Source organism: Phascolarctos cinereus, unplaced genomic scaffold (genome assembly GCF_003287225.1).
Source record: "Phascolarctos cinereus isolate Bilbo 61053 unplaced genomic scaffold, phaCin_HiC Scaffold_9;HRSCAF=440, whole genome shotgun sequence".
In the NCBI taxonomy this organism is placed as follows: Eukaryota; Metazoa; Chordata; class Mammalia; order Diprotodontia; family Phascolarctidae; genus Phascolarctos; species Phascolarctos cinereus.
The window spans coordinates 144,014,682-144,030,385 of NW_027556402.1; the positions used below are offsets into that span (position 1 = coordinate 144,014,682).

The window sequence follows — 15,704 nt, forward strand, 5'->3', positions numbered from 1 at the left end:
GACTTAGTCTCTCAGCTCTTTTCCTTCATCTCTTCAGTGCTGATTCATTGTTACAACTTCATTAACTCCCACTATGCATAAGGTACCTAGAATTGTATCATTAGTTCATACTTTTCGCCCGAATATCAGGATGAGACATTCATTGTTGGCTAGGGAATTGTATGTTAGATCCCTTAGTGCCAACTGAGATCTCACATTCAACATTTTCAAAGTCAAACTAACCCAACAAAAACAAATCTAGCTTCCTATTTCTGCTAATTGCTATACCCTTTATCACTCTTTCCCTTAATCACCCAGGTTCAAAATCTTGATTTACCTCTGACACCTTTTCCTTTATCTTTCAGAGCTATTCACTAAATATTTTCATATGACCAGATTTATCTGCCAGTAATTCTTGGCAGATAATTTCATGCTAATTCCTTTTACTTTAGCCAGAACAGGATCATACATAGCCAGACCCTTGAACAAGCTGTGGTTATTTCTGCTTCTCCTTTTATTCATGCTCTTCATACGATCTAGAATAATTTCTTCCATTCTGCCTATTTTAATCCTGCCCATTGCATGTCACATATCTTTTAAGAATGTTTTTTGGTCATTGAACAGTCAACAAACACAAGCACTTCACTATACAAAGAGTAAGAGAGTGTTGTATTAGAAATTGTGACTTTCTATTACATATATCTGTTTGCTTTGGTACAGTGGAAAGAGAACTAAGAAGACAGAGTGGGATCAGTGAGAAGTCAGGTCTTCACCATGGGCGGGTCACTCCTACCTAGGCCTTAGTTTCCTCCACTGTAAAATAAGTAGGTTGGGCTAGATTGCTTTTAAAATCCCTTCTAGGTCCCTATCTGTAATTCTACATATTCAACAAAATAGTGATACAATTGTCCTCTTAGTTTGTGCCCTCTCTTGCACATTTATTCCCTTCTGCTAAAAGTTTTGTCAATGCTCCCATTTTTTTCTTCAATTTTCTCACTACCCACTAGTGTCAACACTCTAACAGAAGCCCTCCCCTGTAAAGTCAGTGTATCAACTGCGTCTGAGCATGTGTCCCTATATCATTTGTACCTCCAGTTCCTTGTCTCTCTCCTTAGAGGTGAGAAGGCCTGCTTTATCACTGTTCTGTCAAAGTCATTGTTGTTCACAGATTGGATCAGAATTCTGGTGTCTTTCAGATTTGTTTTCCCTCATGTTATTATCAAATCGTGTTCTGGTTTTGTTCACTTTATATGCATCGGTTTGTACTGGTTTTCCCATGTTAGTCTCTCATTTGTCTTCTCCCCGGTGCAGTAATATTCCATTACATTCATGCACCACGGTTTGTTCTGTAGGCATTTAGTGTGCCTACCCTCCCATAACCCTTCTGCAGGTGCCATTTTCTTTTATCATCTTTGATGGGTTTGCGGTAGGAACTGAGTTTTCAAGCCTCACATCTCCCTGGAAGTCTTCTGTTATGAATCAAACCCATGCTATCGTTGTCCAAAACTGCTGTAATACTCATTTCTGTACTACTTATTTGGATACTTAATTCTGTCCTATTAAAATATTTCATATCTCTGCTTTTTATATCCAGCTCTATTCTACATCATTAACCTCTTGAGGTAACAACTGTGTTTTTGTAATTATGCCCCTCTACGGTGCTAGCTGCTCAATTTTTGTGGTCAATTTAGTACCTTTCCTTTTGGAACCTACAGTTAAATTTGGATAAAGTGTTACTATTCCTAAATAATTTGTGATGTTGCATTGATATAATTTCTTCCATAAATATCATAAATACCAGTAGACCTTAAAGTGTTAGCTAATTGTTAATTCCTTCTTTTCTCTTTCTCCCTTTTAAAATAGCTTCTGCGTCATGGTGTCGGACTGTCAACAGGTTCTGACAGTGAAATGATCACCCAGTTGCTGGCATACACACCTCCACATGAAAGAGATGATAGCCCTGACTGGGTAGCAAGGTATTTTGTAAAAGTAAAATGGATCGACAGGACTAAAAAAACATTGCTTTGAGCTATATCTGTTATCAAAACCTGTTTATTTCTATAAGTAGATATCTATATATATGATAGGTATAAATTTATAACATAAGTAAATTGGTATAGGCATAATTTAAATTTCTCATTTCAGGATTAAAAATTTAATGAAGGAAGCCCCTACATCATACTCATTACTTATTATGCACAGAGATGTCATTTATGCAGTAAGAGATCCTTATGGAAATCGTCCTCTGTGTATTGGACGTCTTATTCCTGTATCTGATATAAATGGAAGAGGTAAAAATCTGTGGAATAAAGAGAAATTATCTAAAATTGAAAAAAAGAAATCCAGAGCAGTTACTTTGAAGTGCCAAAAGGTAAAGCATGCTACTTTTATCTGCCAAGGGACGAGTTTGATAGTAGCTTCTACCCTTGTGACCTCCTGTCACTAGTCTGTGGATTTGTTCCTTTTCTTTACTCATCTGCCACTTCAGATTAGAAATGCAAAACTAAATCTTCAGCTGATATACAGCATTTTCCCAGTTCTGAAATATCACTTGATTATTTTCTTTTTTCTATTGGAAAATATTAATTCTAGCAAATCATAGTATTAGAAGGGAACTCAGGGAATCATTTAATTTTTCATCTGTCCCAAACCATGTAAGAACCTATATAGACCTTGAATTAACGGAAATGGAAACCATACTCCTTGTATGGTTTGTTCATTGATTTACCAGCCTGAATTTTTAAATGTAATTTTGTTAGACTTAACTAGATTAATCTTTTACCTTTTATAGGAAGAAATAATTCTGAAACTGAAGGATGGGTGGTATCATCTGAATCCTGCAGTTTTTTATCTATTGGTGCAGTGTAAGTCCTTTATAATGTATTAAGAGTTAATATCTTCAGTGATAATTGAATTGCTAATGAGAACTTTAGGGATCATAGATATATGCTTGGAAAGGCCATAAAGGTCATAATTCAAACCCCTCATTTTACAGGTGAGCACACTGAGGCTCAGAAGGGGTTAAGTAATTTGCTCAAGGTCACAGAGAGGTAGTAAATGGCAGAGGCAGTTTTTGAACACACGTCTTTTGAGTCCAAATCCAGTCCAGTGTGTGTATTGGGGGGGGGGAGTTGGGGGGAGGGGCAATAGGTGTTAAGTGACTTGCCCAGGGTTACACAGCTACTAGGTGTCTGAAGTCACATTTGAACTTACATCTCCCTGACTCCAAGTATGGAGCTCTATCCACTGCGCCACCTAGCTGCCCCTCCAGTCCACTTTTTATTGCCTCTTGCTGTTTAGTATCTGATTTTAAAAATATTTATAGGAATATTTGTAGGAAAATATTTAATGTGGTAAAACATTCCTAATTCCCAATAGCAGGTTCTTTTTAAAATAGACTTTCGATGTGTTAAGAAAAGCCTCATTAATAAGTTAAGAATACTTGCAAATGATTATTTGGCATGACCTTCCTTTTGGTGGCCCATTTTAATAAATAGCTTTAGTCTTTGCATTGCCATTGTTTTCTTTTGAATTACTCAATTAACAAACATTTATTAAACATACAACATAGGCCAGACACCGTGGGAGGCCCCAGGGATTACAACTACAATGCTCTCACTGAGCTTACATTCTAATGGGGGGAACATAAATATACATGGCATAAATAGAAAGAAAATAAATACATACGTTTTTGCATGCAGAGTAGTTAAATACAACTTAATATAGGTACTATTATACTTTGGTACTACTCATAATACTATCCTGTTGTAGATATGTTATAAATTTTCAGAGTAGTGAATATTGGTTTTTAGGACTCTCATTTTTAAAGAAAAATTTTACTTATGTTGTTTTCCCCTCCCCAAGGTATTATCGTGAAATTTTGCCAGGAGAAATTGTGAAAATATCCAGGCATAATGTTCAGACTCTTGATACTGTACCAAGATCTGGAGGAGATCCAGTGGCTTTCTGTATCTTTGAATATGTTTATTTTGCAAGACCGGATAGTATATTTGAAGGCAAGAAACATTATGCTTTCGTTATTAATTTAGATTACATAGCTGTCTTATTAGATGTCTCCTTACCCTTTTCAGAAGAATTTGTCTAAATCTTCAGCTAAGTTTATTGTCTCATCTTCTCTTGCCTGCTTAATCTTGAGTCTATTACCTCACTGCCAGGAGGTAGTTAGCATTCATCATCTGTCTTATGTAATTGTTGCTGATCGTTGCCATTGATAAGAATTCTTAAGTTTTATAAAGTCGTTTTCCTTATAATTTTGTTTTTACTGTATAAATTATGTGTTCTTATTTCACTCTAAAGTTTTACAAGTTTTTCTAAGTGTTTTTGAAAATGTCCCTTTAATAATTTCTTAAGGTACAGTAATATTCCATTGCATTGATAATTTGTTCAGCCATTCCCCAGTTAATGGTCACTGTGCTGGTTTCCCTTTCTTTGCCACTACAAAAACAGCTGCTATAAATACTTTGGTACGAATGAGTCCTTTTCATCTTTTTTTAATCTCTTTGGGGTTTAGGCCTAGTAGTGGTATTGCTGGGTCAGAGAACAGTTTGGTGACTTTTGGTGCATCGTTTCAAATTGATTTCCAGAATGGCTATGGCAGTTGCCATTGTTAGGATTCGAAAGTCACTTCAGCCTCTGTGCCTCTCCGTGGGCATCTCTGCAACCCCTAGTGGAGTTCTAAAGGCCATGTAGCTTGATTTTCCATAAAAGAACCAAAGCTCTCTGGTCTGAAGCATACAAGTTAAAATTACCACAGCTCCTCTTTGTGATCTTTCCCTTTAATTAAATTTTTAGATTTATTTTCCTTGATAAGGGTTATGGATCTACCCTTCTCATTGTGGTAGCCTTCTCAAGATGTGGTAGATCTGTTTTTCTCTTGGCTTTAATAACACTTTGTAATGAATGATGTCCAGCATCAATATTAAATGACATGAAGTGTTAATGGTCAGAATAATTCTCTTTTAATCATACCAGGTCAGATGGTATATACAGTTAGACATCGTTGCGGTCAGCAGCTGGCAATTGAAGCGCCTGTGGATGCAGACTTGGTTAGCACTGTTCCTGAATCAGCCACACCGGCAGCCCTTGGTTATGCAGGAAAGGTATTTTTTTCTTAGGTTTTTTTATCCAATTGGTGACTCTAATGGCAATTACATAAAAGAACCTACTGATGCTTTATTTTAGGAATAGTTAAGGAAGGAAAGGTTTATGAGGGTGTGACCTAATACTAGTCATTACCTTCTTTAGGAGATTCTAAAATATTTTCAGTCCAGAAGTAATTATAAACTTCCCAAGCTTACTTTTAGATTGCCATGTTTTAAAGAGATACTGTCTTCATGTAAATGTTTCAAATGCACAAATCTGTGAGTTATAGCTAACACATTGGATGCCAGAGGCAGGGTTCAAGAGGATTTTGACAGGTTAGAATATTGTGTTGAATATCATAATATGATATTCCATGGGGAATAAATGTAAAACCTAATTGGATATAAGAATCAACTCCATAAGTACAAGATGGGGGAGGAATTGTGATAAAGATTTGGTGGTTTTAGTGGATTTCAAAACTTAACATGTAGTGTGTTGTGGCAGTCAGAAAAGCTAATATGTTTTTCAGCTGCGTTGCAAGAGGCATAGTTTCTAGGATTTAGGGAGATGATGTCTCACTCTACTCTGAACAGACCTCACTTGGAGTATTAGGATATTAAGTTATGGTCACCATAGTTTGAGAAGGATGTTAATCAGCTCAAGAGTGTCCACAGGTGAATTACCAGCACGATGAATAGCACTGAGTCCTTGTCATATCTGAATCAGTTGAAGGAACTGAGAATATTTCACCTAGACAAGAGAAGATTCAGGGGGTTTGTGATAGTTGTATTTAAGTATATGAAGGGCTGTCATGTTAAGGAGAGATTAGATTTGTTCTGTTTGGTTCCAGAGTTGTGAAATGGGAGAGAGAGAAAAGAACAGACATTTATTGAGAGCATATGGATTGCTAATAAGTGCTTTACAGATACTTCATTTGATCCTCACAGTAGCTCTGGGAAGCAAGTGTTATTATCATCTTCATTTCATATTTGAAGAAACTGAGGGAGACAGATTAAGTGGTCAGGGGTCACACAGCTAGTATCTGAAGCCATATTTGAATTTGAGTCTTACTGTCTACAGGCCCAGAACTCTTATATTCTAGGCCTCCTGGCTAGCTGCCTAGATGGCAGAACCAGGAGTAATGGGTATGAGCTGAGAGGAGGCCAACTTAGACATAACATCAGGAAAACTCAAAGTAAACTTGTCAAATCTCCACTTCTTATACAAAATGCCATCATAGTAATTAATAAAATTTCCTTTTTACAATTTTTTGGTGAGGCAATCGGGGTTAAGTGACTTGCCCAGGATCACACAGCTAGTAAATGTCAAATGTATGCCGAATTTGAACTTGGCTCCTCCTGACTTCAAGGTCGGAGCTCTATCCGCTGCACCACCTAGCTGCCCCAATAAAATTCTTTTTTCACATGGTTGATCTTTTAGTTAATCCTTCCTTCTTATTATCTAATTTAAAGTTTTTGGGGGTGTGCCAAAACTTCATAAGTTATTCTAAAACAAAAAAAATTTTTTTTGTATGCTATAAACCTGTTTTCTCATTTTATATTGAAGCTCTGTTAATATATGAATCATTTTAGTAACATTACTTGTGTATCTGGTCCATTATGTCTTTTTTTTTTTCCTCTTCTTTCACAGTGTGGTCTTCCATATGTAGAAGTACTTTGTAAAAATCGATATGTAGGTAGAACCTTCATTCAGCCAAATATGAGATTAAGGCAGCTAGGTGTGGCAAAAAAATTTGGAGTCCTTTCTGATAATTTTAAAGGCAAACGGATTGTTCTGATAGATGATTCCATTGTAAGAGGCAATACCATTTCACCCATAATTAAGTTGCTCAAAGAATCTGGAGCAAAAGAGGTAAGAAATTTTTCATTTTATTGATGGGATGTATAAAGAAGTTAGTAATAGAAAGACATTTAAATTATTTTATTTTTTGAAAAGATCAGTTGAAGCTTTAATAAAAACAATAGCTTATGAAGAACAAGGATACCATGAAGACCAGATCAGATGGCTAGCAGAAAAGAATCTTTAAGAGGAGCTGTGAGAAATTCACAGCAGATGGGGGAGGGTCTGCTCAGGGCCTCTAGAAAGAAAGTTCCATTTATTCTTGATAGGGCATCAAATGATAAACTTTTTTGGGAGAATTTCTTTTTAATGACCATTTTCCATTAAGACAGAACCAGAGGAAAAAGGTGAAGGCAAGAGATTTGTTAAACATAAAGATTAAGGTTCTTCTCTGGAGGTCTTTAAAACAGGAAAATTTGAAGGTTCCCTATTGTGGGGTGAATGAGGTGCCATTGATTTAATGCAAAAAAAATTGAAGTTTTCTCGATAGGTCTCAAACAGTTATTCTTAAAGTTTGGGACAATAATTTTGTATGATGTTACCTTATCTCAATAACCAGAATTTTACCTTCCTAAAATATTTCCTTGTCAAGGTTCATATTCGAGTAGCTTCACCACCAATAAGATTCCCATGCTACATGGGAATAAATATTCCTACAAAAGAAGAGCTTATTGCTAATAGACCTGAATTTGATGATCTTGCAAAATACATAGGTGGGTGATAAATTTAAATTTTATTTTTAATTATCACTAATAAAAATATTAGTTTGCATTTACATCATTCTTCATAGTTAAAAAACGTCTTTCACAGATCTTTGATTTCCTTAAAATCTGACAGACTTAAATATTGCAAATATTAACCTCAGTATGCACATGGTAACCCTAAAAATTCAGAGTTGTGACTTTGTCTAAGGTTGTTACATCACTAATTCGATTAAAGCAGGAACCTTGTTTGTTTCTCTTTCTACTGTAAACGCTGTAATTTAAAGACCACACAGCTGTAACATAGGCATTTTTCCTGAAGAATATTGTTCATCATTTGTCTAAAACAGTAGTTTAAATTACTTGTATTTTTGTAAATGTTTCTGGAGATTCCATTGTTTTTTTACAAACAATTGGTCAGACAAAAACAGAATCATTATGACCTTATTACTCAAAACGACAGTACTAAGTATTTAACAGTCTCTTTAATTATATAGATGCTATATGCCATTTGGTGCGAATATGTTAAATATTGATTATTGATATTGACTCATTATGGTACCTTTCAGCATGATGTAGTTTCTTCTCTTTTAATCAAATCAGTTTTTTCTATTGCTTTGTCTTACTATTTCTTCAAGTTTAGCTGAAGCATAATAGATTTTACTCTATTCCTGCATTTTAACACTGACTTTTATGTTTCAAATATGTTTCTTGTAAATAACATTGTTAGATTCTACTTGTTAATTGTATGTTTCCCTCCATCCTATACTTGTTCCTTTCTTTAGGAACAGGTTGCTCCCCATCTCTTTACGCAGAAGGTGAAATAGGAGTGTGCTCAACACTAATATTCCATCCTTGATGTAGTCATCTTCTGCTCCACTGCCTTCTCTTCCTCTCACCTAGATCCTAGCCAGAGGTTTTTACCTTTTAAAACCCTTCTTCATGATCTGTTCTTCAAAAGCAGTTTGTTTTGCTTGTGACTAATCCTTCTTTGAATCTGTCCTTCTCCTTATTCTCTTTCTCCCCATTCCCTCTGTTTCCCTGTTAATTTCCATATATTTCTATGCAAAACTTTGTGTGTGTTGTATCCTCCTTTGAATAGTTCAGATGAAAGTAAAATTCAAGTGATGCTTGTTCTTTCCCACCTCTCTTCTGAACTTCCTTATTTACATTAATAGAACCACTATTCTTCTGTTCTCCCAGGTAAGATTGAAATCCCATCATTAGACTCTTCCTTTGCCTCACCCATCATATGCAGTTAGTGGTGAAATCTTGTTTCTATCCCTGTTTTCACCTTTAGCATCTAACTCTTTCTCTTTACTCATCATAGCTACCATTTTGGTTCAAGCCTTTATCACTTCTCACCTGGACAGTTGTACTGGTTTCCGAATTCTCTCTTCACATCTATCCTCCATATGGCTGCCAAAGTAATTTTCCTTAATCACAGTTTTAATCATACCATTCCCATAATCAGTTATAGTGCCTTGATAATGTGTCTAGGATAAATATAGTCTTATGTTTTAAGCCTTTTACAACCTGGCCTCAACCTATCTTTCCAGCCTTGTAATTATACATTACTGTCTTTTCCTGGACTCTAGGATCCAGCCAGATTTATCTTTTGTTTGTTTCTTGCACTGCATTTTCCATTTCTGTATCTTTGCAAAAGCCATTTTTTGTGCTGGAATGTCTTTTCTCATCAACTCCTACTCAGAGTCCCTCTGTAAAGTGGGGTAATGATAGCACCTATATCCTAGGATTGTTTTGAGGGTATAACAAAATATTGGTGAAGTGCATTGCAAACCTTAAAGCAAAGTAAATACTAGCTGTTATTGTTGGAGCTTAATATATGCTTATTGATTAACATCAACAAAACAAAGCACACAAGGAGTACAGAATTGGTAGTAGTAACTACTTCAGGAAACTGAGTGAAGGACATGTAAAGGTTGGTGTATTCTCTATATGGAATTTGAACCATTTGAAAATAAGCCAGACCATTTAGAAATTGGCCTATATAAGCCTCCTCAATGCAGAGTCTGTTTTGATTAAAAAAAAAAGACAATTCAAGTTAATTAAAATGTTCTTACTAAATTAAAATTGTAACATAGGGTCTGGCTTTTAAAATTAAACTTTTTTTGGGGGGGGTTGCCCATTTAATCATCATCGTTTTGATAACATCAGCCAGATTTACACAACAGCCAGACTCCTTCCTCATCATAGACTTTACCCTGGGGTTTGGCCTCATTTGGGTTTCTGAGATGTTACAAACTCACAACCTGTGCTCGCGAAGCACAGAGTCTCAGGGAGGGAAGGGCAATAGGACTGCTGGGTTTTAGGCCATTTTTTTTTTCAGAGCTTGGGGGTTCGGAGGGGAAGGGAAGAGGTTGAATTGGGGAGGGGTTCCAAGGCATTGTTCTGGGGACAAGAGAGAGTGTGATTAAAGTGAGCTCAGTAAAATAAGACCTACAAAGGGGAAGGGAGGGATGAGGAGTGTGCATCACCTACTAACTTTCTGTTTTAAACCTGAAGAGAAACTGAAGATTTGGAATAGATTTGGGCAAGAAAAGAACACACCATCCTTTAAGGTAGATTGAAGCAGTGATTTTTAAAACAAAGAAATCAGAACTAGAACATCTTAAACTTTTAATCCTTTCTTTACAGGTTTACCTAGACCACTTTTGATTAAGAAAACTGTAGAAAGTTAGTAATTGCCACAAGTTAATGCCAGGAGGTAGCCCCTGTCAATTTCCCAAAAAGTCCTAGTTGCGGGGTGTTGGAAATGCACTGCTCTGGGTCTCCACTTGCCCTGGTTGGAAACAATCATGGAAGATTTAGTCCACGGGTCGCTTTTCCCCATATTTCTTTGTAAGCTCTTCAGTGTTTATGGTCCTTAGAGTATTTTTTATGGTCCTTAAAGTACTCTTCAGCTGGGTCAGCCCGAAGGGGGTGCTCAGGCTGGGGGTCATTCACTGGTGCTATGAGGAACAGGATGACTTGGTCAGTTTTGGTTGCTGGCTTCCAGTTTTCAGCACTAATTACTGGCAGACAGACCTACCCTTTTTCATCGATGTTCAGGTGGTAAATCTTTGTTTTAAAAGTGATCTTAGGTGGTTTGAATGGATACTCTGCTGGGAAGTTGATTTCGATTCTGAAGGCTCCGTTGTCATATGGAGGGTTGTCAGGGACGATGAGCCCTTGCCAAGTCAATAAATTAGCTTCATCAACCTGAATGTTGCGGAAGTTTTTCATCGCACACTTGTGGATTTCTTCCAGCTCCTCCATCAGCCTCCTGCTGGCCACCATCTTAGGTCTGGTGCTGCTGCTGTCCCACAATGCATTGTGGCCGCTAGGTGGCTTGAGCCCCTGCCAAAATTAAACTTTAATCTATATTCATGTGAGGACTACAGTAGCTAATGAATGACTTGAACTGTGCATATGTAAATAAAAGTCTACCACCATTATTTGTAAATCTTCATACTGTCAGCTGCTGCTTCTTAATCTGTCCTGTGTTCAGTTTTGCTCTGGTTGACCCCTTTTCATAGCTATTTTGTCTGTAACTGTGAATGTTTCATGAAGTCTTCTTAATAATTACTTATGGACATCTTGCTTGTGGTTACATAATTTTTGCTGATATAACATTGTCACTCATTCTCAGCCTATAGGAAAAATAATTGTTACCAGCTTTGAATATCTTTAGGATTAAATTATTATGTTATAACTTAATTTAGTATTACACATTATATTGCACATAAGCTTTGAGTATTTTTGGTGGAATGTCCATTTTGGTAGCAGCCTACTCTTGCTATTTAATGTGAAATAATAGTCTCAGATGTTTGAGCATTTTAATATATTAGTTAGCTTTAATAGAATTTCCTTATATCTGTACTGGTTGGACAGTACCATGGTGTTATAGCTATCGATGCCACTTTGACTTGAGCTGGACATTTATATTTCTAGTTTTCTGTTGATATGCTAGTTTACTTGATTTATTTTTCTCTAATCTTGTTAGATCGGTGACTCATTAAATGGTGTGTTGCCTATGTAGAGACTGTGGGGTTTGGGGTCTGTTGCAGCATGTCTCTCAGGTGCACTAAATCACAGTAATACCAGCTTCACAAATCTCTGTTATTGGCTTATCTCATTAATGTTCTCCTGGTTCAAAGGCAGTCTGTGTGATACACTCTACAATAATTTCTGAAAATTTCTCTATTGGTATAGTGACTCCTGTTACTTCCTTCCTTGTCCTCAGGATGATGCAGTCTCTTCTCCCACTGACTAGCTTCTCTAGAGACTTGAACTATGGTCTTTGTTTATCAGGAGTATCAAATTAATGTGAAATGCAAGTGTACATTTTGTCTAGTTATAGAAATTTGGGATGGACTTTGCAGCTGGAGCAACACTTCTGCTCTGGGGAGACAGAAAAGGAAAGGCGTCTGGGTTTGATTCCTACCAGGTGCCACGACTGGTGACGTAGCTTGGTCTCAGCTCCAGGCCATTCTTTACCACTTTCTGGGGTGCATGCTCATTTGCCTGTAGCCTACTCTTGCTTCTCTGCTGTTTCCTCACGATAACTACAAATAAAAAACTCTTCCTCAAGGCCACTGGAACCCTAAAACAACCTGAGCTCCCTGGAATCCAAACTATCTGTTCTAGCCCAAATCCTTTCTTGAGAGTCTGACCCCTGAGAGTTCTCTGTTGTCCCGGGAAGGTATTTCTGAACCTTTCTTGGTGTGAACAATCTGAGACTGCACCTAGCTGATAGAATTTAGTGATAACTTTCTTGTATATTACAAGAGAACCTAATGTGGAGCTGTTTTGTTTTTTAAATTGTGGAGTGGGTGAGAATTTAAAGTTATGTATCTTAATGGAACTTAAAAAAATGTATCAGAGGTCAAGGTGCTGAGTTCAGTTTCCAAAACTGGAACACCTGAATTTTGCTCCCTAATATAATCCTATGTAAAGCACCACAGTTGCATTCCGTATTTCCCACTGCCTGTTGGACATTTCAATTTATTTTATTTTTATTAATTTATTTTGATTTATCAACGATCACTTCCATAAGCTTTTGAGTTTCAAATTTTTCCCCCCCTTCCAAGACAGCGCACAATCTATAGGCCATACATATATATTCCTGTTAAACATATATTCATATTAGTGATGTTGTAAGGAAAAATTAGAATAGGAGGAATCACCAGAAGGAGGAAACAAAACACAACAGAAGGAAAAAAAATAGCAAATAATACTATGCTTCGATCTGCATTCAAACTCCATAGTTCTTTCTTTGGATGTGGATAGCATTTTCCATCATGAGGCTTTTGGAGATGTCTTAGATCCTTGTATTGCTGAGAGGGGTTAAGTCTATCAAAGTCGGTCATCACTCAGTGTGGCTGTTACTGTGCTCACTTCACTCAGCATCAAACCATACAAGTCTTCCCAGGTTTATCTGAAGTCTGCCTGTTCATCATTTCGTATAGCACAGTAGTGTTCCATTACATTCATATATCACATTCACAATTATGATTACTGTGTGTTTCTCTCCATCTTTCTCCCCCCCCCCGTTTTATGCTTTTCTTTCTCCTTTTCCTTCCTCACTAATGTTTTGCTTTTGACCACCGCCTCCCTCAGTCCCATCTCCCTTCTATTAGCCCCCTCCCTTTTCTTTCCCCTTTTCCCTCCTGCTGCCTGTAGGGCATGTTCAATTTCTATGCCTAACTGATTATGTTATTCCCTTCTTGAGCCAAATCTGATGAGAGTAAGGTTCAGATAATGCTCATGTATCTCCCTTGTTTCCCTCTGTTGTAATAGATTTTTGTGCTTTTTCCTGTGATGTTCTGGGGTGATATTTTCTGGGCTTTCAGGGGTTAATAAGGGAGGGTAAGAGAGACTTACCTCCTACTCCTGGAAGTGGAAGTCCCCTGTTGGACATTTCAACCTTGACTTCAAACCCAGCACTTCAAATTCAACATGTCTAAGATCAAACTTATTTTGTCTACTCCTCCGTTTCCTGTTTCTCTTAAGAATATCACCATTCTCAGTTCCCCAGGCTCATTACTTCAGTCATTCTGGACACTTTGCTTCTGTTTTATAACTCCCTCCTTCTTCCCTCCCCATGTCCCATAAATACTTGTTTCTGAAATTCTCTCAATATAACCATCTTGTGGATCTGTTCCATTTTCCTTGCTTGGACTATTGTAACTCCTGCATAGTCTACTTAGTATCTCTCCCAATCCATTCTTTATACATGGTTACCAAAATAATGACCCTGAAACATAGATAAGACCACGGCACTCCCTTGCTCAAAAGGCATCATCAGTAGGTCTCCTCCTTCTAAGAGAAAGTACAAACTTCTCCCTTGTGTTGGTTTTTAGGAACATCCATAGTTTAGCTCTTATATATGTTTATAGCCTTATTTAAAACATTCTTTTCACATTCTCTGTGTTTTGGCCAATCAGCAGCTTTCCCCAAAACTCAGTATGCTGTCTTCTTTGTGCATTCACAATCCACTTCCCTGGAATGTACTGCTGTCTTCATTGCTACCTATTTGTGTTAATCTCTTGAAGTTGTCTATATTCATTCTAGACTAAATCAAGTTTCTTTGGCCTTAGGGAAGCTATTACCCAGTAATTTGTGATTTAGAACATTTGTGGAAAGTGTAAGAGCCAATAGGTTTTTTGTCCTGCTTTGTGCTTTTTTTTTTTAATACTTTTTTTTTCCTTTTCCCAAGGGGCTAACAGTGTTGTATATCTGTCCGTGGAAGGTTTAATATCATCTGTGCAAGAAGGGATGAAATTGAAGAAGCAGAAAATAGAGGAGCAGGAAAATATAATTCAAGAAAATGGAAATGGTCTGAAATACTTTGAAAGGGATGGGCATTGTACAGCATGTCTCACTGGAGACTATCCTGTAAAGTTGGAATGGTGAATGTGCCATGGGATGGTGGGTGGGAAGAGGGAATTATATTTTATATGTGATATAAAATTGAACTTAAATCAAAAATTATGAATCAAGTTATGCCTTATGAGTGATTGTTACTAAAAGTATTCTTTAACACTTCAAATCCTGTGACATGCTTTTATTTGCCTTTGTAATTTTGTTGTTTATTTGGTTTTTTATAAGATGTGAAAACCAAAGTGTTTTTATTTTCCGAATTTCCTAGCTTAAACTACTCGAGTAATATTATCTAGGAATGTTGGGTATTGCTTTCAGCTTTATTAAATAGCTCAATAAAACTCTTAGGGCACTGTTAATAGTTAATGGGATTATGCACATTTTATTTCAAACCATTAAATGGGAACACTGAGGACAAAATTTAAGTTTGTGCTATGAGGGGATTTCAGTTACCATACTTGCCCAAAAAATTCTCATGGAATTTTAAACTATTTTTATTTAAGGAATAAATTACCTCATTTTATTTCAGAATGCTTTCATAATTGAACTTTCTTCAAAATCAGTGGCTTAGCATAGCATTATGGGAGGGGGGAGTCCTTTTTCATATGCTGCATTGGTATATGTACTATATACCAATTTCACTGTATTAGAAGGTAGGTGACTTGAGTAATTGGTCATAACTTCAAGAACATCCCTCAAAAGATTAGATTGAAGGGTCCATGGTGACTTGTACAATAGAGACATTCTGTATGGAAAATGGGGAACTGTAGATTATAATTTGTTTATTCGTAATATCCCCAAATTTTTCTACCACTGAAAAATAAAATAATAGTCTAGCCCAGGGGTTTGTAACATGGGATCCATGTAGTTAAAATTTTTTTAATAACTGTCTTCACTTATAATTGGTTTCTTTAGTAAACTTATTTTATTTTTTAAAAAGTGATTTGAAAAATTGCTTGCCTTCTCAAGGGGGTTGGGGATGGAAGAGAAAGAATTTGGAACTCAAAAATTTTTTTTAAAATGTTTAGAAAAAATTTTGTTTACGTATAATTGAAAAAAAAATAAAAATGTTTTTTAAAAAATGTTATTTGAGAAGGGATCCATAGGCTTCACCAGACTGCCCATGGAATAATAAAGAATCTATGGACCTAGTATATAAACTAGGAACCACTTTAA

General features: G+C 36.5%; 1 protein-coding gene and 1 pseudogene across 2 annotated transcripts in view; one reads left to right on the top strand and one right to left on the bottom strand.

The window, feature by feature from the left end:
- Positions 1-15,704, top strand: part of PPAT (phosphoribosyl pyrophosphate amidotransferase) — a 56,136-nt gene extending 40,432 nt beyond the window's left edge. For both annotated transcript variants that reach the window (XM_020975349.2, XM_078148193.1), the window contains 8 exons: positions 1,843-1,955; positions 2,125-2,270; positions 2,771-2,843; positions 3,844-3,995; positions 4,972-5,099; positions 6,733-6,954; positions 7,535-7,655; positions 14,365-15,704. In XM_020975349.2, coding sequence (XP_020831008.1) covers positions 1,843-1,955; positions 2,125-2,270; positions 2,771-2,843; positions 3,844-3,995; positions 4,972-5,099; positions 6,733-6,954; positions 7,535-7,655; positions 14,365-14,561 — 1,152 coding nt within the window. In that variant the 3' untranslated portion in view covers positions 14,562-15,704. The remainder of the gene's footprint in view (positions 1-1,842; positions 1,956-2,124; positions 2,271-2,770; positions 2,844-3,843; positions 3,996-4,971; positions 5,100-6,732; positions 6,955-7,534; positions 7,656-14,364) is intronic.
- On the bottom strand, positions 10,040-11,360 carry LOC110200172 (ubiquitin-conjugating enzyme E2 L3 pseudogene; annotated as a pseudogene).